This window comes from Siniperca chuatsi, linkage group LG19 (genome assembly GCF_020085105.1).
Source record: "Siniperca chuatsi isolate FFG_IHB_CAS linkage group LG19, ASM2008510v1, whole genome shotgun sequence".
NCBI classification, from domain to species: Eukaryota; Metazoa; Chordata; class Actinopteri; order Centrarchiformes; family Sinipercidae; genus Siniperca; species Siniperca chuatsi.
The window spans coordinates 8,533,445-8,561,331 of record NC_058060.1 but is presented as its reverse complement, the minus strand read 5'-3'; the positions used below and the strand labels follow the sequence as shown (position 1 = coordinate 8,561,331).

Below are 27,887 nucleotides of genomic sequence, written 5' to 3'. Positions count from 1 at the left end.
CTCACCTCCTGCTGCCAGCAGGGAAAGAAAAAGGTTATTATTGAGGAATAAAAGAATAAAAGTTTGCTGTCTGTCCACTGTATTAAACTGCTTCTACTCGTTTATAAGACTGATGCCTTTTTGTTCTGATTATCACACCATACATCTAGTAGCCTTTGTTGAACCAGTGCTTAACATTTTTTGACTGATGTGCACTGACGTGATAGTGAGCAGCTGTAACAAAAGAGTTTCCCCTCGGGGATCAAAGTATTTCTGATTCTGATTCTGATAAGCTGAACTATGTTCTTTTCAACCTGGAATTAACTCAAACTCAGCAGGACACCATCTGTAAATGGCTCTATAATATGTCTAAAAAAAATGTAGAGATGCTTTCTTGCTAGATATCTTCAATGTGTCTGTGTGGGAGGACGGAAAGCTGAGAAGAGGGAGAGATGAAGTAATGGGAGAGGGATGGATAGATGACGGATAAATGAAGGGGAATAGGTATAGGTATAGGAAATGGGGGGATGGGGAGCATGAGGGTGAGCAGGTGAAGGAGCCTGCCAGGAAGGGGAAGACTGGATGGGGAGGTGGAGGGCTGGATGGATGGATGGATGGATGGATGGATGGGAGTGGAGAGGAGGGAGAATGCTTCAGTGGCTCCACTTGACAGCTGAGTGAGAGGGGAAGCAGAGTGGCTACTCTATGTAATTTGTTAGCGGGTCCATGATGCATGCAGGCATGATACCACACCAAGCCTGGCGAACACAGCACAGACTAGAAAGAGAGAGACAGACAGACAGCAGAGAGGAAGGAGGGAGGAAAGGCAGGGGAGTGTTTTGACAGATCGGGGTGCATCAAGGGAAAGATCAGGTGTGGGAAGAAGGGGGGATAAAGATGGAGAACCACATCCCACCCAGCATTTCCAGCCTCTGTCAGCCAGGTGAGACCGACCGGCGTCCCTATCTCCTGTATTGTTCACAAGGCAGGAGATGTTTAGTATAACAGCGTCTGCATCCTGTACACCTTCGCGGCGAGCTTTGAAATCATTGTCTCCCCGTTATCTCGACAGCTCCTTCTGCTTTGCTCCATGGCAGGTGCATCTCATCTTCGTACAAGCCACTCTGGATGCACCGCAGACACAATTTGCCCGGGCTTGTCTGAGACGCTGAATAAAATGACACAAATCTGGGCATCAGCCCGCTAATAATGATGCCATGTTGATGTGGGACCTATTTTGTGTGTGTGTGTGTACGTCAAAGTGTGTGTTTGCGGCTTGTTGACGTGGGACTGATCCAGGATGCCATGGCAGCTGTCTGCTATAATTACCTGGGAGCCCGGTCACACACACAAAACGCACCCATACCCACACACACACATCTCTCCTGATTACCTCATAAGGCGAGGTTTGTCTGATTAGCTTCCATATTTACACCAAAGACTTGTTATTAATGAACATGTGTTCGACGTTTCGCTCCACTATACTTTGTAACTCTCTGAACATTTGGAAGGCAATCTTTGACAATGTTTGAGGAGCATCACTGATTAGATGCCACATGCAAAATACCAAGGCCTGTTAGGATTAGAAAAACTGTTGGTTGCATGTGTATAACTTTGAGAATGAGGCTTTATGGTTGTTTGTTCCCACCAACAGACACCTTGGAAGACCGCAGGCATTACCAGACGGCATTTCTGGGGGGCATGTCTACGAGACTGAATGGCTCCATCAACCAAACACGGTCTGCTGTCTGAAACACATTCACACACACAAACACACAGGGCACAATCCCACCCACAGCTCTCAGCCCACACCTTTTTATGCCAAATATTAGCATAATGAAATGCACTGTTATTTATGTGTCATCAGACTCTGCAGGACCTGAAAATGAAGTACTCGTTAGCTGTATGGATCTCTAAATAGATCATCAGGTGTTCAATATAGGGACAGACACACCACAATGACTCCCCCATCTTGGGTGTGCTCCAGTCTTTTTCTTACCTCACTTAAATGCCGCCCATTTGAAAAAACAAACAAACAAACATTTGCAGCGGGCATGTAAGCATGCATGGGACTGTAGTGCAGGATCATTTGCATTTGCTAATATTAGAGAGTAACAGAAGAGAGCAGGAAAGAAGCAGTTGCAGGAAATGAAAATGCTGTAAAAATCTAACTGACAAGAACGGGAAAGTGACATGAAAAGGAGGGATGGGAGTTGGACAAATGGGGGCAGCAAGGGAGGTGAGAAAGAGGAAGGGAAAGTGCAACAGGGCAGAGTAGAAAGGAGTGGAGCATCAGTAAAGTGTTGGCTAGAGAGAGTGGGAGGGAGGGATTGTGGGTAGTGGAGGTGGTGGGCTGCTCTGTTCTCTCCAGTCATGCCTGTCCATGTTACCTGGAGAGCTGTTTTCCCATTTATCAGGGTGTCAGGGTGTGGAATGCAAATGGAGTCCGTGGCTGCCTGCATGTACTCTGAATGGCTTAGAGACCTCGAGGGCCACCAATTAATGAGCTGACTTTAAAGCGCTAATATGACAGTGAAAGACGCCGGTCGGGTGATTAGCCACAACCTGCTTGATATATGCTGGCTAGCGAGAAGGAGGAGAGGCAGACTTTACTGGGTGCACTGAAAATAAAATGTTGGGTGGGAATAAGAGTCAGCACAGGTGCAGGACAGGAGAAATAAAAATAGAAAGAAAAAAAGCAGTCAACAGTACAACTGCAAATAAATTGCCATCGATTTATTTACCAACTGAGGACTTCATAAATAGAAATATAAAAATAGTATAGAGGATGTAGGGGTTAGTTCATATTGCAAAAATATTGCTCTGTGACTCTGTACTTAGGCACAGCGTTGCTTTGAGCTAAGTGCTAACGTGATCATGCTAACATGCTCACTATGACAATGTTAACATGCTGATGTTTAGCAGGTATAATGTTTACCATGTTCCCCATCTTAGTTTAGTGTGTTAGCATGCTAACATCTGCTAATTAGCACCAAAAAATAGTACAGCTAATGGAAACAAGAATGTCAATTGTCCAATACTTAACTGACCAATCATAAACCAAATTTTGGAGAAAATTTTGACCTGATGATGACGCTAGAGGAGAAGTGAGGGGATCTCCAAAGTCATTTGAATATTCTCTGGGGACCGTGAATGTCAGAACAAAATTTCATGACAGAGATATTTTAGTCTTGACCAAAGTGGTGGACTGACCAACCAACCCTCTACCTATGTTACCATCCATAAAAACAAAAAAAAAAGTAAATAGGAGGTAGCTTGCATTGCAAGAAAAAAATCCACCTGGGCAAGAAATTTGATCTTTTTTGGGTGTACATGTTTTGAGACGAAATGTATCAAAAGTATCAAAAAACAGTTAAGGTTGAAATGTTAGGTTGCTATTGCTGGCTATAGTAAATACAGGTGAAAAGTTGCAGTCCTGATCGGTTCACACAGCCTACTATACATTTCTCTCCACATTTTTGAGGAGGTCATATGACTTGACACCACCACATCCAGCCCAGATATCGAATTAAAAAGATGATCTTTGGTGCAAAGTTACCTACGGCGCTAACTAGCTTAACAGCTACAGCTATCTTATGTGACAGCAGAAGATAAAAAATTAAAATTTCAAGAGTTCTGATGTTAACTTGTAACTTATTTTAAACAGTGCGATGATGCAGGTTATCAAGTTATTAATATCGATATATAAATAATAACTAAACCAGCTGATTTTTACTTTGTTGGTCTGGAATCTGATTTATCAACATGAATACATATTTCATTGATAGTATAATTTGGAATAATTAGCTTGTTATCAAAGCCCATGTCATGGAAAACTATAATAGTGTAACTAACCAGTCTCAACTGTGACTGTTTTGGATGGAGAAATTTTGTCTTGGCGTTAGCACGTTTTGAATGGCCACACTCAGACTTCTGCTATATATCACATTGTTATAAACACATAATAAAAATACAAATACCAATACATTTTGACCAGACGTTTAGTAACATGTCCAGCTGATCCCAACACTGTGGGAGAACTAATCTAATTAGCGCCACCTCTATCAGTCCATCTGTACGCTGCTCCACACTGTACGTTATATTATAAAACTGGTCAGACATCTACTAAAATGTAGGCACAGGGTGATCACAAGCAGTAGATATCAATCTACACAACATGGCACATTTCCACTTCTGGAGCCGGAGCACTTCCTTGTTGCTGAAACGCATAAAGTCAATAGAATGGGATGGAATGAATGGTTCATGTCCTAGTCCTAATACGTATGCAGTCGGATGATCACACAGTGGACTTGGGGCTGGAGGACTATAGGTACAGAGAAAGAGTGTAAACACTGGGCTTTGTCTCTGTGGGCACGCCTACACAAGGAGAGGAGGATTTCTTTCCCTCTAATCCTCCCGTTTACAAGAGCAGCCACTTTCCAAGGCCATTGTGGACGGTCGTCTCCCTCCATTTACTCCCTGCATGACACTCATTCCAGCTAGTTTTACGCTGCCTGGGTTCCAGGGGGAAGGATTAGGATGTGACGCGCGGCGACTAGTGTGGAAACAACATTGACTACGGAGCCCTCTGTCACTCCTCTCTCCTCCCTGAAGGGCACACTTGTGGACATTGTGAAATTCTCCACATAGATTTATGCTGATTATCGGTGCAAGCATGCATTCTTAAACCAATCAGGAGGGTTTGAGCTGCAGCAGGAGGGGAGCAATGGAGCACTTTCCTACATTCAGAGGATTGGTTTTAGACTATTTACTCCTATCAGTTAGGCATTTTATTCACGTCCTGAGACTTGAATACAGATTTGGGGAATTAATCTTGCCTTGTTTGTCTGAAAACACCCAGACTCTTCAATGAAGGAATGAAGAAATGCAAACTGCAATTACCATCTGAGTATCTGTGGTCCACATGTTAACTTTTCATCCTTGCAAGTTAAGATGTCATTAAAATATACCAACTCCTGGGCTTATACTTCATTCAAGATTTTGTCTAATTTTTACCTAAATTGTAGCCCCCAAACAATTACTTTAATGTTTTATGTTAATGGACATTGCAGAGAGATATCTACTGCTATACAGAAGTGATTTTGGTGACAATGGTCACAAAGCCTACTGAGTAAAGTGACAAACTGACACCCAACAGCTGATAGCAAGGGCTGTCCTTTAAAAGAATACATCAGTGTCTACACTACATTTTGGGAAATCTGCTTACTTGCTTTTGCTGAGAGTTATGAAAAGATGAGAAGATAAGATTGATACCACACTTAAGACTGTATGCTAAATATAAAGCTAGCACAAGCAGCTGGTTTTAGGGAGTTTATATGCTGGGACTATTTCTTGGCTGGGAGCAGTGACTTCCTGGAGTCTTGTTGTCACTGTGGGGTTATCAGGCAAGTCACTGCTCCTGGCCAAGAAATAGCTCCAGCATGTTACTCCCAGTAAAACTACGTGTTGTTTTTACAATCTGGTTTTTGTACGGATTAAACAAATGAGAAATAACATGTTATTTATTGAGCTTTAGATGTGCTGGTAGGATGATTTTTTTAATTTTTGACAGAGCCAAGCTAGCTGTTTCCCCCCGTTTCCAGTCTTTATGCTAAACTAAACTAATTTTCTGTTGTCAGTAGCCTCACATTTAACATACAGATATGCGAATGGCATTGATCCTCTCATCTAACTCTCGACAAGAAAGAAGTGTATTCCCCAAAATGTCAAACTAATCCGTGAAGTTATGGATTCATTCATTTTAAACCCCTTTACCCCAGCACTTGATTTCTGAACATGACTTGAAATGCTTTCTTTTGTTTCTACCCTCAGCTGTAGAACCAGCTAACTGATTTACAATGAGTTAACCTTACCATTTTGGGACATTTGTACAAAAGTGTACATAATGATAAAAGCAAAATACAATGGGCTGAGTCCATATCCATAGATGAACTTGATCCTCCCCAAATTCTCCAAGCTCTTCAGCCATATGGTGGAAAAGAGTCATGTTGAGATAATGGTGATGAAATGAGAGTTTAACGGGGAAGTCTACTCCCCCAGCGCTCAATGATGGGCAGCAAAGTGAGTCAGTGGATTACCCGATTTCACAGAGCTCACAGTGGAGGAAAAAGCTAATGGTACGTCACTTATTGAAATGGAGCAGCATAGGTTAACCCCACACGTGGGCCGACATCTTTTCATTTAGTTTGCACGGCTAACCAAAAAGGCGATTACCACAGGGAGCAAAGCCATTAAAATGCTGACCTTTTCCCTTTGTGAGGATAACTGTGCATATGTGTGTGTGTGTGTATGTGTGTATGTGTGTGTGTGTGTGTGTGTGTGTTGGCAAAATGCCATAATAACTTCCATTAACTTGGTTAGCATCATCGCGTATTTGCAGTGTGTTGAGGTAAAGGGCAATATGTCATTTTAGGGAATGAGTACAAGTGTATGCACAACTACAGTGTGCACACACATCTACACTGTCTCAATCCTTTTACAGTGTTTATTATATGAATCGTACAGAGGAAAAGGACGTGTCTGAAATCTCAGTAACCTTTTCTTTGTCCCTGTTGCTGGTTTAGTCATTTGTAGTTTTCCCACAAACATCAGACTTCATTAGAGTGATCAAAGTATATTGGAAAACCAATAAGATGCAAACCAACAGGTTGCAGTTCATCTAAAGCCTGAATTCCTTTTGATAAATCATTGCCCAGTAGCTTGATTGCTTATTGTTCCCGACATGCCATTAGCAATTTCTAGAAGGCATTGTTCTCCTCTATTCAGAATGAAATGGTCAGAGGTACAGCCAGTGTCCTTTTGTGAATAAATCACTCAGAAATGTCCTAATTAAGTCTGTCCATTGGTGAGTGAGGGAAGTCAGCCGCCGACACGGTGAGAAAAACCCCCCCAAAAAAAAAAATCCAATTCCTTCTCTAAAAAGCGGAACAATGGCAGAGATGGCCGGGCCCTGACTGACAAAGGGAGAATTCACAACAGCTGAGGCGCGAAGGCATTCTTTTTGACTTCCTATTATGTTTGTACCTTGGAGATGTTGGGATCTGATTTTCCAGCGCGCTGTTCTGTTCCTATCTCCCTCCATTCAATCACACATCAGTCCATTCACAGAGACGTAGAGAGTGAGAGGAGAGAGAGAGAGAAAAAACACATTAAATAAATGGCCTATGAGTGAATGACAATAATAAACATATTTGCGCTGGGAGCAATGAGCAACGTTTATAGTAATAAAAAGATGTGTAGAGGTGGATCGGCCTAGATGCACTGATGGAATCCATGACTGGCAGAAAGAGAGATGAGGGGAAAGGGAGGACAGCCGAAAAAAGAAGAGAATGAGAGGTAAAAAAGGTAATGAAAAAGACAAAACATTGAATGATACAGTGGTGCAATGTGATATTTTAAACAAATTTCTAACATTTCAGCAAAATAAATATGAATCAGTAAGTGTTTCCAAAAACTAAATTTTTGTGAATGTATTTAGACAAGAGTGACAAGATAATATAACATAATTAATCAAGCACCAGTAACTCTGATCCATCATGGCATTTTATTGCTACTTCCCACCTAAGATGACATTTGTGTTTTTTTAAATAAATGAATGTCTCTTCTGATCCATGTGTATTCTGTGGTCTACGATGATACACTTTGCATTTGAACAGACGATGTTGCATTTATGTACACCCCACTCTTTTTTCGGGTCATTTTTGGGCTTTCTGGTGGAGTGGAGACATAACGATGAGTGTTAGCATGAAGGGAAAGCTTTATCCGGTTGAAGAAGTGGAAGGAGGTACAGCAACACCAATTTGTATTCAGAGTCTACAGCCACGCTAGCAGCTCTGTGAGGGTGTAAGCTAAATGCTAACATTAGTATGCTAACATGCTGATGTTCAGGAAGTAATATTTAGCAGGTTCACTTTTTTTTGTTTGGTGTGTTAGCATGCTAACATTTGCTAATTAGCATTAAACACAAAATACAGCTGAGGCTGATGGGAATGTCATACGTTTTGCAGGTATGACCTTCTGACGGCTCTAGATGAAAAGCCAGGGGATCAAAGTCATTTATCTTCTAGGGACCTTGAATAACTTGAGCAAATTTCACAGCAATCCAGCCAATAGTTGTCAAGATATTTAATTTAAACTCAAAAAATGTAAACCTCATAGTGGCGTCATCATCGACGTCATTAAGGTACGTCGTCTGGGAACCGTGCCAATCCACCCAGTAGATATTTTAGTGGATATGTGAAAACTTTGACCTACTGGTGGCACTAGATGAAAAGTCAGGGGATCACCAAAATAATTCAGATTCATCCTCTGGGAACCATGCATGTTTGTACAAAATTTCACAGTAATCCATCATATAGTTATTGAGATATTGCATTCTGGACCAAAGTGGCGGCCCGACTGCAATTGCCATCCATAGAGCCACACCGACAGCATGGCTAAAAATATCAGTGCTGTAGTGATGTTTCCATCAACTACCTTTATATGCATATATTCAAGAGAGAGTGACAAAATGAAATAGTGTTGCGCCTCACCACGTGTGGAGAACAAAGACTTGGAAAAGGTAAAGCCTTGACTAAGAGGCTCAAATGGGAAACAAAAGCCAAACAGTAAAACAGCGCCAAATCTCCACCAGCCATTAATTCACACTTAGACACAAGATCTCAGTTGAACCCAAACTCTGGATTTCTACTGGACGAGCCGCCAGACAGAGCGGCGAAAATCCTGGCGCTCCAGCCATGACATCATCACCTCCATAAAAGCAGAGTGCAGAGACCATTTCCTGTTTAACTGCATTAGTTTTGTAGACTCTGTGGAAGCTAATAATTGTGCTTTATCAGACCAAAGTCCAGTAACACGGCTGTTGAATGAAAATTTGCCGCGGGGTTCCTGTGTGATAAAGGGACAGCTATTGTGCTTTGCCACGGCATCTGAGATTGTGCCTTACTCTGTGCTTTTCTTTCTCTTTCCTCTCCACTAACCCACACACCTTTACACGTACATATACACGCCTACACACACACACACACACACACACATCTCAAACGACCCAGATAGCGTGGTAGCATAACTAGCTACGCTCCACGCCATGTTGAGGACAAATACAGTGTGTCCTCCATTTTGGCTCTCCCCTTTGTTTGAGTTTCGCGGGTCTGCCCCCCATTTTGGATCTGTGCGTGATGACCACCCACGTGGTCACATCCATCATCTTCCTCGCACCCGCCCCCTCTCTATCCCACACACACACACACACACACACACACCTTACATGCTTGCTGATTGTTGTATGCTCATTGTGTTTAGAATAGACGATAGCGGTTGTTGACTGACGTTATTGATTGTTGATCAGTGCTAAGGTTAAATAAACTCTATTGTACCTTTAAAGAGCAGTTGCCTGTGGTTATTTTGTGTACGTGTTGTAATAACAGCTGGTTGTGACAGTCAGTGCTCAGATTCACCCTTCATTGTCCATTACTATTAATGTAAGATAGTACTTTAAATATCAGCATTTTTGAGTGGACAGCCACCTTTTGAGACAGTTTTCCATGTTTGGTTATTATAATATTAATAATTTGATTAATATTCATAAATATCTTTGATATTTCTGCTAATAACCAAACCTGTCCTACCTGAATCCCAACAATAGTAAATCGAGCAGTAACACTACTTCACACCAGAGATGGCACTTGTGTTTTTATATGAATTAATTTGTCTCTACTGATCAATGTGTTCCCAGTGGTGTTTATTATCAGCCGCTACGGTGATAAAGAGGAGGCTAACATGCAACAAGGGCCCCCATCATAATGTACACCCTTGACATCCTTGCTGTGTTTATTCCTTATTTTTGGGGCTTTCTGGTGGAGTGGAGGCATGAAGTGAAAGCTTTATCTACTGTAGAAGAGGCAGAAGTGCACTCAGCATCGTCAATGGGCATTAAATAAAATCAGTTTCCATCATCCTCCATCACATCTTAATACATAGAGCCTGACAGCCTTTAACCTGTTCATAAGTGCCTTACCAAAGGCCTACATTCAACAGTGGCAGTTTTCTTTTTTTGGTGCATATTCCTTTGTGGATATTTGGTTAAACATTGAGAAAATGACATTGTGTTGATACACTTCAAACATAGCCACAATGGAGTCTGATATCACAAAATGTTTTAGTAATCATAAAACATCAGCAGTGAATGCCAAGTTTTGGTGTCAGTCACTTGAAATCAAAGAACAATGGCTTCTTTCTACTTTCTACTCTTTAGCACTGACAAACAACAACAGTGGGAGGAATATATTATGGAAAAGGATGTCAAGTTTTCCAGTGACAGTGGCCTCCTTAGACCAGAATTCAGTGCAGCTAGAAGACAGATTGTGTTTTGAGTAAGAGGGCTGACAAGAGTTTTTTTTTTTATTCAAAAAGAAAAACTCTTAACATCTTATTACACTTTTCCTCTTATTTCGACAATTGACATTTGAATGGAATGGAACCTGTCCACGCGAGTCCTCTGTGTCATATACTGCACGATCTAAGGACCCAAATGTAGAACACAGGAAAGTGGAGAACTGGATAGTAGTAGTGACAGTTATTATATTATAATACGGCAAGCAATGACTGAATGAATGCTGATAAGCGCCCTTCCAGAGCGGGCGAGTCCAGTGTAGTTCACTGTAGCCAGTAGTGACGTTAGTAGTCACAGTGTGTGGAGAACCGACTGGGCTCAGAGGACGGAGACAGTGGGTGTAGGTTCTGGGTATGGCTCGTGTAGCGTGACAGGCAGAACAGGCAAGGCTGCTTTGCAGACATTATTCAAGGGCCAAGTGGTAGATCTCAGGCCCAGGGGCTGGACGTGCGGAGCTGGGGGCCTCGGGCGGACTGCCCGGAGGCTGGACATGTGCGGAGAGCAACTCATGAGGTCCGCGTCGAAGACCAAAACCATTTGGAGGCCAGCGGAATGCCGGCGGCACAGGCAGAAGGTCACTGGAGGCCAGCGGCGAAGACGGAAAGTCACTGGAGGCTGACGCCGAAGGCGGAGAACCAGCCCGGCGACAGGGCAGCAGGACAGGAAGACAGTGACGGGGAGACTGGCAGAGGAGCCGGCAGAATCAATGATGCCAGGGAACCCGGAGCGGCACAGGACGCTGCTGCTGCGATCCAGCCGTGACCGGAGGTGGGTGCTGCTGCTGTGATGCAGCAGTGACCGGAGGTGGGTGATGCTGCTGCGATCCAACCGGGAAGGGAGGCGGCTGCGATCCAGCGGCGACAGGCGATCTTTGGGGCTGCTGCGATCCAGCAGAGAGTCCAGGGGGCTGTTGCGATCCAACAGAGAGTCCAGGGGGCTGTTGCGATCCAACAGAGAGTCCAGGGGCTGATGACCGCCGTGGTGCAGGAACTGGAGGCTCCTGACGGCTGGGGCGCTGGGCAGCGGTGAAGACGAGCAGCAGCGGGAAACATGCTTCCTCCTGGGGGGTTTCCCAGAAGACGCCAAGACAGCAACAGGCTGAGGTGCCAGCTGGTTAGCAGGCTGAGATGCAGACTGGAGACTAGCACGCAGGAGGTAAGCATGCAGGGATATCTGCTAGGAACTAGCAGGCCGGGATGCAGGCTGATTGCAGGCTAACGTAACCGAGCCTGACTGACGAGGGCTAGTAGGCAGGGATGCATGCCGGGGATCAGGCTGGTGGCTAGCAGGTCGGGAATCAGGCTTAGGACGGGGGGCTTCATGAAGTCCATGATAAAATTCAGGTCCCTCAGCCAAGGTTTGCAGGATACTGTGTAGTGTCCACCAGCAATGGCTGCTCAGTGCTGGCTGTCCTCCAACACTCCTCCAAGCTTATCAGGTCCAAGACCAGTTCGACCTGCTCATCGGACATGGTGTCTTTCTGTCACATACTGCACAATCTAAGGACCCAAATGCAGAAGAATGCACAGGAATGTGGAGAACTGGATAGTAGTAGTGACAGTTTTTATTATAATACGGCAAACAATGACAGGTTCATAAGTGCTCTTTCAGAGCGGGCAAGTGCAGTGTAGTCCGCTGTAGCCAGTAGTGACGTTAGTAGTCACAGTCTGTGGAGAACAGACTGGGCTCAGAAGACGGAAACGGTGGGTGTAGGTTCTGGGTTTGGCTCGTGTAGCATGACAGGCAAAACAGGCAAGGCAGCTGGCTCGTGTAGCTTGGCAGGCAAGTTCAAAAGTCCATAATAAAGGCAAGGTCCAAGGAAACAAAGAATCAACCCATCAGAACTAACAGGTAAGAAATGCCGAGATGCTTGACACGGGAACAAAGCACAACCAAAATGCACATGACAAGAACAACGACCGGACCATGAACAAAGGAAAAGACCCGGACTAAATACACTAAGGTAGGTGAGACAATGAGACACAGGTGCAATCAATCAAGGTGGGGCCAACACTCTAAACTGGAAGTAAACCCACAAAGACACACGAGGAGAGAACACTACAGAATAAAACAGGAAACAGGACAAAACCCCAAACTATGACACTGAGGTTGCTGAAATGCACTCTGGGAGATGAAGGAAAACACAAGTAAACATGGCACATTGAGGGACAGTAGTTACACAGAAAAATTAGTCCCCACTCTCATTGTTTCAGTTTAGATCCCCTTCGGGGCACAAACATCCCATGTTACTCTAACCACTGGCCCATTAAACCCATCCAGAGACATGCATTGCGGGAGAGCAGATCGCCACGTGCAGTAGCACTGGGCCACTTATCCAGATTAGCAAGTAATGCCTGTCTGCTACTCCAAGATACTTGGGACCTCTGGGGCATATATGTGTGTTTATGTGTGTGAGAGAACACAGATAATACAGATATGGAGGATAAAGTACAGGAAAAAAATTAAATGTTAATCATAATGTCATATAAGAGCCACAAAGCCCCCCCCCCCACACACACACACACATCATGTTGACATGGCTCTGGATCAAAAGAGGAGGCTCATCATCACCCCGCACCGTGAGATAACTGTGAAGAAAAGCCAGGGCACTATGGGTAATGCTGCTGATTAATAGCATTCAGCAGACATTAAGGCGCTATGATTATCTCTCCCGCACTGCGCCTCTCTCTCCCGCTATGCTAATTATTGTGGTGTCGCTCTGAGGGGTATTTCTTTTTCTCCTAACATCTCTCTTCGACATGCATTTCTCTCTCTCTGCATCTGATATCATTTATTATCAAATCATCAAAACTCGCTTTTATCAGCTAAATCACTGATGATTAAGTGAAGTAATGCCTGATGACTGACAAGATACTACTAGATGAAGATATTATTAGCCAGAATCATAAATCTTTGTTCAGATGTTTCCTGCACACAGATCTCTGGTGATTTTGCTTGATCTTTCCATTAGAATGATAAGTGTAACAATTAATTGGACTTGCTTAAACTTACACGTGTTAAATGGCCAACTGAGAGCTAATCAAACAGGTGTCAGATCTGCAGGGAAGTACAGTAGTCAGAGAGTCTTTTGAAATCAAAATAATATTGATTATTCTTGAATGTGTAACAAACCTGCAATGTCACAAAAGAAAAAGAGTGTAATTAGACAAGTTGTTATTATTCTTTCGTCACAGCTAATGTCCATATTTCATGTTGTCTCCTGGAGTGATTAACAGAAATATGTGGCATTTGCTCTGGCAACAGAGCCATGTCAGGTCGGTTATACCTGCAGCAACAGTATGAAGGACAACCCTGTGAAGGTTGTAATGGACAGATGTTTTACAGACAAACATTGCTTCATCAGTATTTATGCACAACAAATATATTTCAGTCCATACATTTCCATCTGTCCACCTCAAGCAAAAATGTGTTTGTAATATTGAGAGATTGACTTGAAATGTTTCCATGAGTCCATTATGTTTCCCTTTAAACTACTTAATGGAATTACTGAAAGTTACTGAATTGGAAAAGGGAAAAAGCAGACAGAAATAGAGGAATGTGTGTCTGTGTGTGTTTGTGTGTTAGGTATAAGCGTGTGGAAATTGGATGCCAGGCTTTGTAGATCCCCATAGCGTGATAACGCACACCCCATCCACACGTCATAAACACATGCTCACAAGTTGTGACAGTTCAAAATGAGAAAACACTGAACTCTAACTTAGACCGAAACAAACCCACCAAAAACAGAAAATGATTTGGATTTAAAGCTGCAAAAACTCAATGCTCAAATCTGATGACTGGCAGGACCTGTGAAACACTCGACAGCCTTATTGACTTCTCCTGAGTCTGCATGTGACAACGCTGCTGTCAGTGTGAGACAAGGCAATATTTTATATTCCACCAGAGGCGAGCCTGATCTGTGCTGCTAACGCTGGATGCCAAATGTCTTGAAATGAGCTCAGGCGACAGGCGAGCACACCCCCTGGTTGTTTCAATCACAGTTTCAGGCACAGTCTCCTCTCTCCCAGGGCCTCTTCTTCCTTGGTGCTTGAAAATAAAGATGATTCACGTGAATGCTACTGCCGCTGCTTTGTGAGGAGGTTGGTAAATGCACGGCGGTGGTGCTGGGAGCACTGGCAAGGATTTCTTGCTGGCCCAGTACGGCGGTTCTGTTCTGGCCCTGAGGGAACAGCAGCTCAAGGCGGGATGGCATGGGAGAGCTGACACTTAACATGGACAGGGGCAGGATGGGGCAGACAGGGAAGGTCACAAGGTCCCCCTGGAAGTGTGTGTGTGTGTGTGTGTGTGTGTGTGTGTGTGTGTGTGTGTGTGTGTGTGTGTGTGTGTGTGTGTAGCCTATGCTACTGTTGTGAGGGAAGAAAAGCTAGAAAGAGCTAGCGCCACTGACATGTAGCCAGAGGACAAAGGAGAGATTTCTCCGTGTGCATAAGTGAAGCGTATACTGTATTGTGCATGGTCTGGAGAGGGGAGACAGTGTGTGTGTGTGTGTGTGTGTGTTTGTGCGTGTGTGTGAAGAGGTAATAGAAGCTGACAATAGCGAGGTGCGTCCCCTAACTCTGAGTGGACTGACAAGGACATGTGACAGCATCCAGGCCAGCTCAACTGTCAGTGCCACTCACTGAAGATCCACACTGATGACAGCAGACAGTGGCCAAACGCCACCTCACACACGCACACTCTGGTGTTTTTATATTTACAGCCTCCCATCAGAACACTTAGAGTGATAATCTGTTATCTATGAAGACAAAACGTCCGTTTGCTACTGCCTGTCACTTCTTTCTGTGCTTCGAACCAAAGCCAGTTTTAAAGCTTTTCAATATGCTGTCGCTCAGGTAGCGGCTTCCTAAGACACGTCTTCGCACACACAAACACACACACAGGAAGTGATGCGTTTTACAGTCCCTGCAGCAGTAATGTGCATTGTTTAGCATAAACAGAAGGATGACAGGGCAAATAGCATTAGTAAGTGACAGCCATTGTGGCTGAGCAGACAGAGAAATCAACAGGCAGACTCTTTAACTTCAACAGAAAATACACAGCACTGCTAGACTGACAAATGCTGGCAAAAAATAATCTAGTGCTGAAACAATTAGTCAATTAATCGTTTGGCAGAAAATTACGGCTCGTTTAAGCATTTTAAAAGCAACAATACCAAACATTTACTGGTTTCAGCCTCTCAAATCTGAGTATGTTATTTCTCCATTTTATATCATTGTAAATTGAATATGTTTGGGCACTGGATCTTTTGGTGGGCTATGGGAAATTGTGATTTCATTATGATAATCATTAAATGTAGCCCTAAAATAAACAAATAATACAAAAATATGTAGCTCTGGTATTACCTAAAAGTGAGACTTTGTAACTTACGCTGAGCGGCGGCCACTGTGGTCACAACAAGTGACATTACGGTATAGTGGTAAATGCTAAAATATAGCGTAACAGTAGCACAAGTAGAGGAGAGTCACAAAGTCAGCAAACCGACTGAGCAATGTCCGTTTTAAGCAGGTTTGCTAAAATTAGCTAACATTAGCCACCATAAGATACTGGTCATACCAGACCAAGTAAGGCTGTAACAGCAAAACCCGAGTGTATTGAATGAAACAAGGGTGGGTTTCATTTCTTGTGAATTCAACTTTTAATTTGTAAGAGGAAGAATGTGTTATTTCTACTTTCTTTAAAGCTAACTTTAAAGTTACATAGTATGGCTTTAAATTTTCTTCTATGAGTCACAAGTAACAGAGGTGAAAATCACTTGGTTCACCCACAGAGCGCACTCACCTTAGTGGAGGAACAATAAAAACAGTCATAGCTTTCTGACAGAAGCTATTTCATATGAACCTTTTCTCTTTACATGTCTACCTTTGCTGCCGTCGGCATTCTCCCCCTCCCCATGCAGTCCTGTGCGTGTGTGTGTGTGTGTGTGTGTGTGTGTGTGTGTGTTGTACGGGAGCCAGACGCTAGGTCTAGCTGTGTACTGCGAGGTCAATACACATCCTGACAGTCAGTAATTGTACCAGAGGGAGGTGTGGGAGGGCGCCATAATGCAGGGTGACATCTCGCAAGACTTTTAAGCAGCCAAATGTTAGGAGGGAGGAAAGGGAGAGAGCCGAGAGCGGCACTTCAAAACACCATTGAAAGATGTGAAAACCTATGATTCGAGAGCTGACCCCTATGTTTCGACTTCAGTCATCAGTTTAGGGAGGATCTGTGAGATACTGTAGCAAACTGTAGGCATTACAATCAAGAAGCCATTCACTCCCCTCCCTGGCAATCCTCCACAGAATTTGAAACGTTAATGTAGCAAGTATTTAACAGTTTCCTGTGTCTGCATGCACCAGAAATCTGTTTATTTCATATCCACTGCTCACCCAGTCACACCCCCCACCCCTCCTCCTCTCAAGAGAGAGAAAAAAAAAATACAATTTAGCTCCCACTTTGTTTTGATTGCATTTTTCAAATCTGATGGGATTCTTAACGAAAGGAAAGCCAGTTGGGTTTTTATCAGATGTTTTCAGGCGCTCAGTAGGGGATCTCCAGCTGAGAAGTGGTATCTGATGACACAACGCACACACAGATGTACAAGTCCACACACATACACACAAACACACACACACACATGTTCATACACATAGTATGCATGATATGCACCCACGTCCACGCAACAACAGCAATGAGAGTGGTAATCAAGACTGGAATAACAGAGCGTTTTCTGGGGTCTTTCAGAGACGCAGGGTTAATTTTGCCACTGCCACTTGAAAGTCAGCAGGTTGCTGTGCTAATTAATGGAGCATGACTGCTGTCCTCAGGCAAATCCTCACACACACACATGCAGGCACATTCACTTTACACACACACACACACACACACACACACACACAGGAAAACAAATTCAAACACAAAAACAGGCGCAGACAAATCTGATAACTTTTAGGGAAGTGTGCATATTTGTGTGTCTGTTTATGTGTGCGTGGAATAATCAAGTGACATGCAGCTGCACACTCAATCAGACCAGCCTCTATTGGAACTCACAATACACACACACACACACACACACACACACACTCACGCAGACACAACCCAACAAGCACACAAACATGGCAGCAAACAAACATTTCCCAGTAACTTAAATGCACATACAGCGGTGTCTGTAGGAGGGGTGAGGCCCACACTTTTTTGTCTGATGTTCCCCCACCACATCCCTATTAGATGAGCTCAAATACCTCTTCATTGACCCCACCTGTCTGGCCCTGTCAACCATTTATTATTATATTTCTATGTACCATAGTTCAGCTGTTTATCCATTACTTTTAGCTAATTATTTCAACTGTTTATAAAATACTTTAAGCTAACTATTTTTTACTTCTCTGGTTGCTTGCTAACTAGTCTTCATGCATTTTCAATGGCAACATGTGGCTTTAATGTGTCACAACTCACTCAGGTTGTACTGTGCAGTCAGCCTATCATAGCTGGTAGCTTACTGATTATTGTGACAGTTAATTTAGTTAAGATTAGCATCATTCGTATCAATTTGTAATCCAATCTGGATGTAAATGTTTCTCCTTAACACAAATATGTGGATATTTTTTGTTGACAAAACCATAATTTCTATTTTTTTCAAATTAGTTGAGTTAAAGTAATTCAACTAATATGGCTACGGTACTGATCAGGGCTCTACAGTGCGAGTATTTCACTCGCATTTGCCTCTAAAAGTGCGAACCGGAAAAATTATTCACGAGCACAGTGTGCGAGTAAAGATAATCATTCAAAAACTACAAGTCCCAGCTGACATACAGTGTATCCTCTTCCCTCTCCTCGCTGATTATCTGATTGGATCTCTCCTTCCTTTCTGTTGTTTTCTGGGTCCATCATCAGTTAATCGCTGCTTTTCTCACTGAAGCTGTGGAGAGGGTCTCTGATTGGTTGAGGTGACAGGAGGGTGGAACTTTCTCGCTGCAGTGTCACACTGACAGATCCCAAAATACAATATAGCTGCATGTCAGAGCTCGTGTGTGTATGTATTAGGCTTATCAACCTTCTGAATTCAAGTTTCTCTCTTTCACCAAACCAAGACTTGTTAACCCACATTCAAACTCCACAGAAACAAAATAAAACTCACCAAAACCGTCTTGGTTAGTCTTTCCATCGTTCCAACAATCACCAACTCTGAGCAGCGGCTCTCACTCGTTCTTCAGGGGCAGACCATTAAATTAGCAAATTAAATGACAAAAAAATCATCCAAAAAAAACAACAACAACCGAATGCTGAAATATTCGTCCAGTCGCCCAACCCTAGTGGCAGCGTAGGTTTGTTTCCGACTTGTGTGATCCAAACATTTCCAATAACTCCAGAGCGTTGTAAAGTATTTATATTGTGTATGTATATATTTTATTACTATTATAACAAATGCTGCGTTTCAACATTTCAGTGTTTTAAAAAGCGGTGTCAATGTTTTAAAAGCTGTTTTCAATGTGTCAAATAAAAAAAAAAAGCTTTGTCAATATTTTAAGGTCTGTGCCTAGTGTCTACCCCTTCCATAGTCCTCCACTGGTTTTCACATCATAATTGCACATAAGGAGAAGGAGAGCGCACACACACACACACAGTATGTAATAAATTGTTAATAAACTGCGTTACTTGAACATTTTTCACTGTGCTCCTAAATTCTTTCATTTAGCAGCACATGTACTCCTAGGGGGGGGAAGGCAGTGTAGAGGCCTGCCGATGCTAAGAGACAGAAATCAGTTCTTCTGGTTGAAGCCCCCAACATGCAAAGGTGGATGAAGAGAGAATGTATGTCAGCAAACACCAGACGTAAGCTCATATGATGCTTCTTTGAGGCAGCACGTGTCGCCACAATCCTTGAACCAAGTCACCTTTGTTCATCTGAGAGACACTTGTGGTAATAAGGCCACTGCTTTAATTCCAAAGCACTCAGGCCCATTAAAGAACACACACATACAGTTTAACAACCCTGGAAGTTTGTGTGTGTGTGTGTGTGTGTGTGTGTGTGTGTGTGTGTTGAGAATGAGGGAGGGGGCGGAGGTCAATGTCAGAGGCTGGTATCCTTGTGCAGTGATGAGCGGGCGGGCTGCTGACACAACCGTGATTATACAGGACCAGCTTGACCTGGGATACACCACTAACAACCAGACACAGTCACACACACACACACACACACACACACACACACACACACACCAGCACACGGCTGTTTCACTGCGAGAGGTATAACACGGGACAAATAGCAGGTTGGGAAATATACCAAGGCCAGATGGGACAAAGCAGCACATACATCTGTTCAAAATCACACAACCTGTCGGCAGACAAAAGCCTGCGGTGCCTGACATGAAAAGCACCCTTGTTTTCCATCATGAGGACTGCACACACTGTCATTATGAATCAGTGGAAATGAGCATTAAACAGGGAAGTCTCCGTGATGCCTGTTAGCACCATATCAGATCGTGTATCCCTGCTGATTATGTGAGGAAACAGTACGAAAAGTAGCTCACTGCCAAATGTCATCTGCAATTCCGGTTTTGGGGCAGACTGCAACATGTACAAAAGTCTGTGCAAAAATCAGGCCCACTTCATTCTGCATCTGCCGAAACGAAGATGAATTTGTCTTTTAAAACAGTGGTTTCTGCCTTTCAAGAACCCTCATGGGTGGGGGCTTTCCCTCTAGCGAAGTGACTATCTGACGCCAACCCAGTTTCTAAATGGCTCTAATTTTGCTTTTAAACTGAATCCTGACCCAGAATCATAATTCATTATCAACGATGCCGAGAGAGAATGAATTGGGGACTCCGAAAAATTACTTATAAAAGCCATCAATGGTCTGACAAGGGTAGTAAATCTTGGCTTGCACTCAGGTGTGACTGCATTGTGCGAATCAGGTGTTAAATTTGGAATTAGCTGCTTGCTGGCTAACAACACATACATCACACTAATGCAGTTCTGTCATTGCTGCGCTCGCCCTTAATCAGGGCGCATCTGTGTTCTGATGAGGCGCCTCGCTCTCTCTGATGATAATACACACACACACACAAGCATGCTTAGAGGAAGTCCCCAGAAACCTAATGTTTGCATAGGACTCTGCTGTATCAGTGGGCTTTAAGCATACCAGGTAGCGGATCAGTGCAACAGACAGATTCAATTTGTTGTCATGCAGGTTTTTGAAGCTCCATGTCCTCTAATGGAGAATCCCAGCTGGGTCTGTGTGTGTTTACTGGAGTTCAGATACCATTGTCATGTAGTTGCACAGAGTGCTGTTACTGCTAATGCAGAGAGGGCAGAGGGAGTGTAGTATTCAGTAGTACACAAGAAACACAGTAGATCCTGCACAGGAGCTACAGCAGCCGGTTACAGAGCGAAGACTGACTGAGAGCAACAGTCCATCTCTTGCCTCCTTCTTGTCTTAACTATAGCTGTCTTGCAATGCAAAACAAATTAACAAAATGAAAAGACAAATATTTTCATGGCTTACATTTTCAGTAGATTTCATTGTTAATGTGTCTGAAATGTATGGATTGGACAGCAAAAAGGAAAAAACATACTTCTCTCGCCTTTCCCACACTAATAATTTTCAAACAGTCCCTAAGGTAAGTTAAAAGAACTTTTAAGGAGAGGATAAATTCACTGATAGGCAGAGGCATGTGGAAATTCTGGCCTTTATCGCCTCCAAAAATTCACCTCATAAGTTGGGACATCCCTCAGCAACTCAAAACAAGTCTTTTTCATTTCATCAGGGGTATAATTGTTTGAAGAGGTGTTGAAAAGGTTTTTATCACAAGTACCTCTCCCAAACGACATTTTCTATTGATGTATGTTACTTGACTTTTCTCTGAAGCATAGCTTTGTGATTCATGTCTGGCAAAAAAAAAAAAAAACCTCAATGAACACATCTTTTATTTTGTTGCTGCAGGCGGTCTGACGCTGAATTTATTCTGACTAAAGCTTGTTGCCTCTTTCGTACATCCTGTTTGTACACCGCTGGTGCAATAATGCTGGGACCCATGTTCTGTTCAAATGTAATAGAAAGGCCAAAAAGAAATGCGTTTTCTGCTAATGGAAACACAGAGTTTTGTGTTAGTCCGTCCTGAAGTGTCTCCTGCCTATGGATACAAACAGGCCTCAACAAGGCCAGCAAGCCAGTTTCTGATGCAGCCTCCTCTCTCTCTCTCTGCCCTTCCTGGGTGGCAGACGGTTAGCTATGACCTGGATATCCTTCATTTTCACTGACAGAAGGTGGTAACATAGTACAGTGCCAGTGACGACTATAGAAGCAGAAAAAAGAAAAAAAACTGGGGTCAAAGTTTGAATAAGTTTTGCTTTCCTCTGCGATGATTTCCTAAAACATTTATGCAGTTTACATTCTGTTGTGACCGGGGCACAAAATGAGAATTTCCAGCAGTCTTTCATTTCACAGAAATTATCCTATGACCTCTCAATAGATTTGAGCCTGGCAAATAAATTGAGGCATATGATGCAAATGAGGACAAGGACGGTTGTTGAGTCATCCTTTTCAGTGTCACAGTATTTTACGACAAACAACAAACTTAAGTAGGCATGCTCCAATCCAATACGCACCGATTCTGATCCTGAAACAGGATATCAGGTATCAGCCATATGACCGATCCTTATTAAATACAGTTTCTTCATCAATGTCGTCATAACATTTTGTGTTTCAGTCATGGTGGGCCACTGACTTAAGTGCCACAGCAATCCCTGGCTCTGTGTTATCTTCCATTAAAATGATCCCAATGAGTTCCAAGCAATGAGGTATACAGATTTCAAATTTGGAAAGTCAGTATTGGCAGATACACTGAGAACACTGAGTTTACGTATCTGAATCGGGAGAGAAAAAGTTGGATCAGTGCATACGCACAAGCACGCGGGCGACGCAATACAGATCGTTTGGTTATGCTGATGTGCTAGCTTCAGTGCATCTCTCTTTAGTCTGTCTGTCTTGCTAACATTAGCTGGGCAGTGCATCTCTTGGTCTGTCTGTGTCTTGCTTGCTTGCCAGCCACTTCCAGGGCTGCGTTCGGTGACTTTGTGTCTGAGAGAGTAAAATACAACTATTTATTACGTTTGATAAACGCCAACGGGCAACAGAAAAGATAACCGTGTTGACGTGAACATGCGTCAAGGTTTAGGTACAACTCTGGACTAATGTAAGATGGAAAGCAATGGATTGACATTGACTACTGATTAAATAATGAATTTAAATAGAATTGATTGACTGGACTAAAGCGCTGCGGTGTCAGGTGTGACTGTGTGGCAATGGCAAATGGTTTACATGGCTCACCGGTCAGGTAGGACGGCCCCTTTGCAGAATTTTGCTTAGGGCCCCAGGGAGTTGCTTGTCGATTTAAGTGGAGCTACTAAATTTTGTGCTGGTGCTCCTAAAACTTTCAGTTGGGAGCAGTGGAAAAAGTTAACCTGGGTGCATTTACTACGCTTGTCTCCTAGTATGCAGACCTCCCCTGTTCAATAAAGATATTCAACTTTTGGGAGCATTTAGTAATACATTCAAAACCTATTTAGGTGTTCCAATATGCCATTTTCCCTGAAATAACAACAACAATAACTGTTAAAGTTAAATGATTCTACAGAATCTCATCGATCCTCATAAACGGTTTTCTTTTCATCCTTAACAGTGATAGACTATCTTGGTCAAGTCTACTTCAGCCAGGTGTGTCTTGGCTGATTTCCTACTCACTACTCAACTCAACAGCCATTTCACACTATTACCCGCTTCCCTTCACCTTCAACTTCATCTCACAAAAATCTTCCCCTAACTCCTTCATTTGCTGCATTTCTGTGCTGCACATCCCTATGCAGCACTGCCAGCAGTTGGCGTCACACCAAACCATGGGACGGCTCCATCTGTGACCGGTTTGTCCCGGTTCATCCCGGGGATTATCAGCTATCAGCCGCTGACTTTTCCGCCGGGGCCGGCTCTCAACTCATCTGCTCCTGAGCAGCGCTCCACTGCCCGTCATAATTGAGGCCGATACCGTTCCCCCATGGCTGCCATCTTACATTGCTTCTACCCCCACCCCCTCCCCCCTTCCCTCCTTCCATCCCTCTACCTTCCTCTGTGTGCCTTATCGCTCCCCAAAAACCTTCTCCTCGGGCGAGGCTAGGAGAAAGCACCAGACCTAGGTTTGGTGGACAGTAGTTTCTTTTTTGACCTACAGCCTAATCATGGGTTTAATGAACACTGAGGGCTTTGAAGGTCAATGCCAATGTTATTATTGTTTGACTTAATATTTTGGCTATGAAACCGTATTCAGACCACCACAGGACACTAAAGCTCTCCAATGAAACCACAAAGTAACTAAATGGGTTAGCAACTTAATGTTAATGTGTGAAGAAAATTCATTTTCAGGTTGCAGAGACTTTTCATGTAGCTGTGGCCAGGGATGACCCATCGGCCTGATTCTTTTGCACACCCATTTAATGTATTTGACAATATTATTAAATTGGTGAGACTTTTTTGGCGAGACATTGCAAAAATGTTTGCACCCCTTTACCAGAAATCAAAGTCATCTGCCTCTGTCAGAGAGAGGAAGGAACTGAGTTGAACTTTCAAAGGCTCAGACTGCAGGTTGACAGTGTTTTTCCTCCTTTGATCGGCGGCGATGTCAGACAGAAGACTCACTCTTTGAGGTGCCAGTGAAGGTGAGCTGACGAGCTGGAAGAACGTCCTTGCTCTCGTCTATTAGTGAAAACCTATCTGCTCACGATAAATCCTCCACATTTATGCACACAGGCGACACAAGACGGAAACCGCTTTGTGCTGTGGCACCGGCTACCCGCGTGGAGTCAACAAACAGAACAGAAGATCTGAGGTAAAAAACCTTTTCACTGAGAACAACAGATAAGGACATTAAAGTGAACGCATTCACTTCCCTTTCCTTCAAAAGGGCTGATAAAACACATGAGCCCATAACCATAGCATTTTACATTTCTGCCCTAACGGCACATTATGTCCATGCGTCACTGCGACCTTCACATTCAAAGCTGTGTGCTTTCAGGAGTAAAAAGGTAACTAGGTCATCTGTGCAGAACAGACCTCTATTCAAATGGAATGAGCCATTTCTGCATGTATTGCTGAAATGATGGCAGCAATAATACCTGGCGGTTAAAATGAACCATCCGAACAAGACTCTCTGACCCAGAATCTGCAGCCAAGATGAGACATCAAAAAAAAAAAAAAAAAAAAAAAAAAAACGGACAAAGAAAGACAAAACCAGAACCATCACAGCGTTGCATAATAGCAACAGTGACTTTCGTCTTTTATAAATAACATATCTGCATGCAAAGGCCCACAAATTGTCACATACATTTTACAAGTTGAACCAATACACATCCAGACAGACTGACACACAACACACAAGCGCACTGTTGGCACTGGCGCTCATTATTGACCCAATTCCTCAACAAGTAATTCAATGTCATCTTCCTGGCAGGGGAATACAGCTTAGTCTGCTCGTTACAATACCCAGACTAAGTAATGATGTTCGCCCCGCAAACTAACAAAGCCATTCAGCTCAACAAACTTCTTAGACGAGACAGCATCATTATGTACAAATCAGCCATGAAATGTGATCTAAAAGAACTTGATCCATACGGCTACATGACAGAGACATGAGGGAATGCAGTTCAGGATCAGTGATTAAGTTCACAGCAAGTCTAAGAAGGCATAATAGCAGAAGTTGTTAGTATTTTCACAGTATTTTAAAAGGGGTCATCTGTATTTAGATTTTTGGTGCCATCTTTCGTGTTATGTGCTGTGGTTTTTTGGTCTTTGAGGTGCCAATTAATGTGAGATAAATATTGATGTCTTTTTTCTTGGATTTTTGTTTGATGAAAGGCTGATTTTCTGTACTTTCTTTGCCAGTTCAGCCATGGTGGCTATTGCTGCTTATATCAAATACCCAGTTCTTCTTTCATGGTGAAGAAACATCGTTTTTACACTTTTTACATGTTTTTTGTACAGATTAAACAAACGAGATAAAATGTGTTAAATAGAGGTGCTTACCTTTGGACGGAGCCAGGCTAGCTGTTTCCCCCCGCTTCCAGTCTTTATGCTAAGCTAAGTTAACCATCTCCTGGATGTAGCTACATAAGGGACAGATATGAGAGTGGTACAAATCTCCTCATCAATTCTCCAGTCAGTTTTGCTATTCTGTGATATTATACTGTAAACACTGATCCATAAATATACCATAACGATTGTGTTTGATTTGAGATTGTGTTTTGAGTTGAGGACTGATGGGTCCTTCTTTCCATCCGCCATCCATCCCTTGAGGGCCCACGATAGAGTAGCTGAGATAAGGTAGGGCTTACTCACTACACTACAGCTCTGTTCACAATCAACCACTGTTGCTATTGCTGGAAATCAGGATTTGTTTTCCTGGTAAATTCCTTTCTGATAGTGTTGTCATTAACAGCAAATTTGAAATTTGTTCTGTAACTGCAAAAGGTTGGATCATTGTTTTGTTGCATTAGCTGGCCATAGACAGTAGCAAAAGATTCATTCATCTATATGGAAATGTTGGGGATTATAACTTTATTATGCAACAGATAGCAATAATTACATATAAGCCTAATGTGGAATCTCCATGGCTAAGTCAAAGAGGATTTTATCTCCTTTCAAATAAGAGGTCATCAGAGTGCTAACTTGCTTTTAGGAACCCTGGCTTGGCTTCAGTAAGGTCAGGGATCACATAGCATAACACAGCTTGTGTCATCTCACTGTGCACCACAGTAGTAGAGGAAGTATTAGAAGTGAGGGAGGGTGGGCATCTTGGGTGGGAGGCAGGAGGCTGATCCGCCACCAGAATGCTTCACGGCTTCTCGGCTGCATCAGCGCACCAGTCAGTGGGCGCGGGGGAAGACAAATTACCAGAGGAATGACTGGAGAGTACGACGAGCTCCCCTTCCCAGCCTCCTCCAGATGGACATAATTAAACCATTAGCCAGCAAGTGGGGGCTGATGACTCCATCAGGACCCATTTTGGGCTTAAATAAATGGTGGAAAATAAAGCTGCGTTCAAAATTGCAGCTCACTTGTTCACGCTCTGTTTACCAGCAGTGTGCTAAAAACCAAAGGGAAAAAGAAGGGGTGGGCTGTTTTTCCATATTCATCTGTTGTTGTTTAGCTGTTTTCTGCCTACTTTCCTTTTTTATTTCGATGACAGAAGGACTTTTTTGAGGAACTTAAGCAGCACTCCCGGGCTTGGCTGTTAAAGCATCTTGCAGGCGATCCTACTGTAGGGTCCTAAACAAGGATGATGATTTAAGATGAAACATCCAGGGATGAGATCTGAAGAGGCTTTCTCCCTTCCTCTTGGGTCTAGTTTATCTGTCTTCACCTCAGCTGTCTCATATATCTGCGCACAGAGAGGCTGGTGGTGTGAATCAGGCCATCATTCACTCTGTCCGAGTCTCTTAGAGCCTCTGCAACTACCGCCACAAGTGCTGCGGCAAGCAATCACAGCCACAATGGCACTGCATTTACTCACTCTATCTGCTACTTTTAGCGGCTGTTTGAGTGATAAGACGCCGATCTGTAGCGGGTGTTTTCTTTCCAACTGAAGAACGTGATTTGACCAAGACAGCAAAGGTGAGATTTTCCTGCGATGGCTGCAAGGAGAGTCAGTTTTGTCGAAGCGGTGACCTGAGTTGTTGCACTCTCCCTTGCTATCCTTACCACGTGACTTCAGGGGCATTACTCAGACACTTCACCTTGACAGATAACTGTGCGCAAAGTAAACATGAAATAGCTAACATGAAAAGATCCTGACCCCACAGTGACTTCAGCCACAGGGATTTATCACCCCGTTTATCACCCTGTTAGGATAAAATAATGGCTGATAGTAAATTCTTACGGATCACAGCGAATGTTATACAACTCAAAAGGGCTATTTATTGTGAGGTGGCAAACAAAACTGTCAAGCTGATCTTAAAGATTTCAGCAGTGCTTTACACACAGTAGCAGGTGAATCATGGGAAATGTTGTTTTCCTCCCCCCAGTCTAAATGACAGGGCGCACTTGCCAGGTCACCCTACAGTTGAACCAGGCATCGGTTCTCCTGTGTGAAGAGTGAGGTGCCTTTGTTTACCTGCCCCCGATCGCCAACATGAGGTCCTTTTTTCTTCCCTCTCTTCTGCACCATCAGGTAATACAGGAGCAGCTGCTCAAGGGTCTATCTCTCTTTTTACTTTCATTTTTTTCTGCCTCACCCCAATCCTCGTTCTCTCTCTCTCTCTCTCTGTACATCACAACATCTCTAGTGTTTCTCGCCCTTTCTTCTCCCTGACAATGAAATACAGTGACACCAATCTCGGGGGTCCCTCGACGCCAAAACACAGCTGTGTTGCTGTCCCACTTTCCTGCCATCGAACACCCCGCCTGCCAGCACTTCTTCCACTTAGTTCTACCAACGGCGCCGCTTTTCCTTTT

At 43.4% G+C, this 27,887-nt stretch overlaps 1 protein-coding gene across 9 annotated transcripts in view; it reads right to left on the bottom strand.

Moving 5' to 3' along the window:
* Positions 1–27,887, bottom strand: part of adarb2 (adenosine deaminase RNA specific B2 (inactive)) — a 255,560-nt gene that overhangs the window by 138,915 nt on the left and 88,758 nt on the right. For 2 of the 9 annotated variants that reach the window (XM_044176913.1, XM_044176911.1), the window contains exon 2: positions 7,024–7,071. The exons of 6 other annotated variants lie outside the window; for them this stretch is intronic. In XM_044176913.1, the coding sequence (XP_044032848.1) occupies positions 7,024–7,071 (48 nt within the window). The remainder of the gene's footprint in view (positions 1–7,023; positions 7,072–27,887) is intronic. One more of the 9 variants, XM_044176916.1, reaches the window with a different exon arrangement.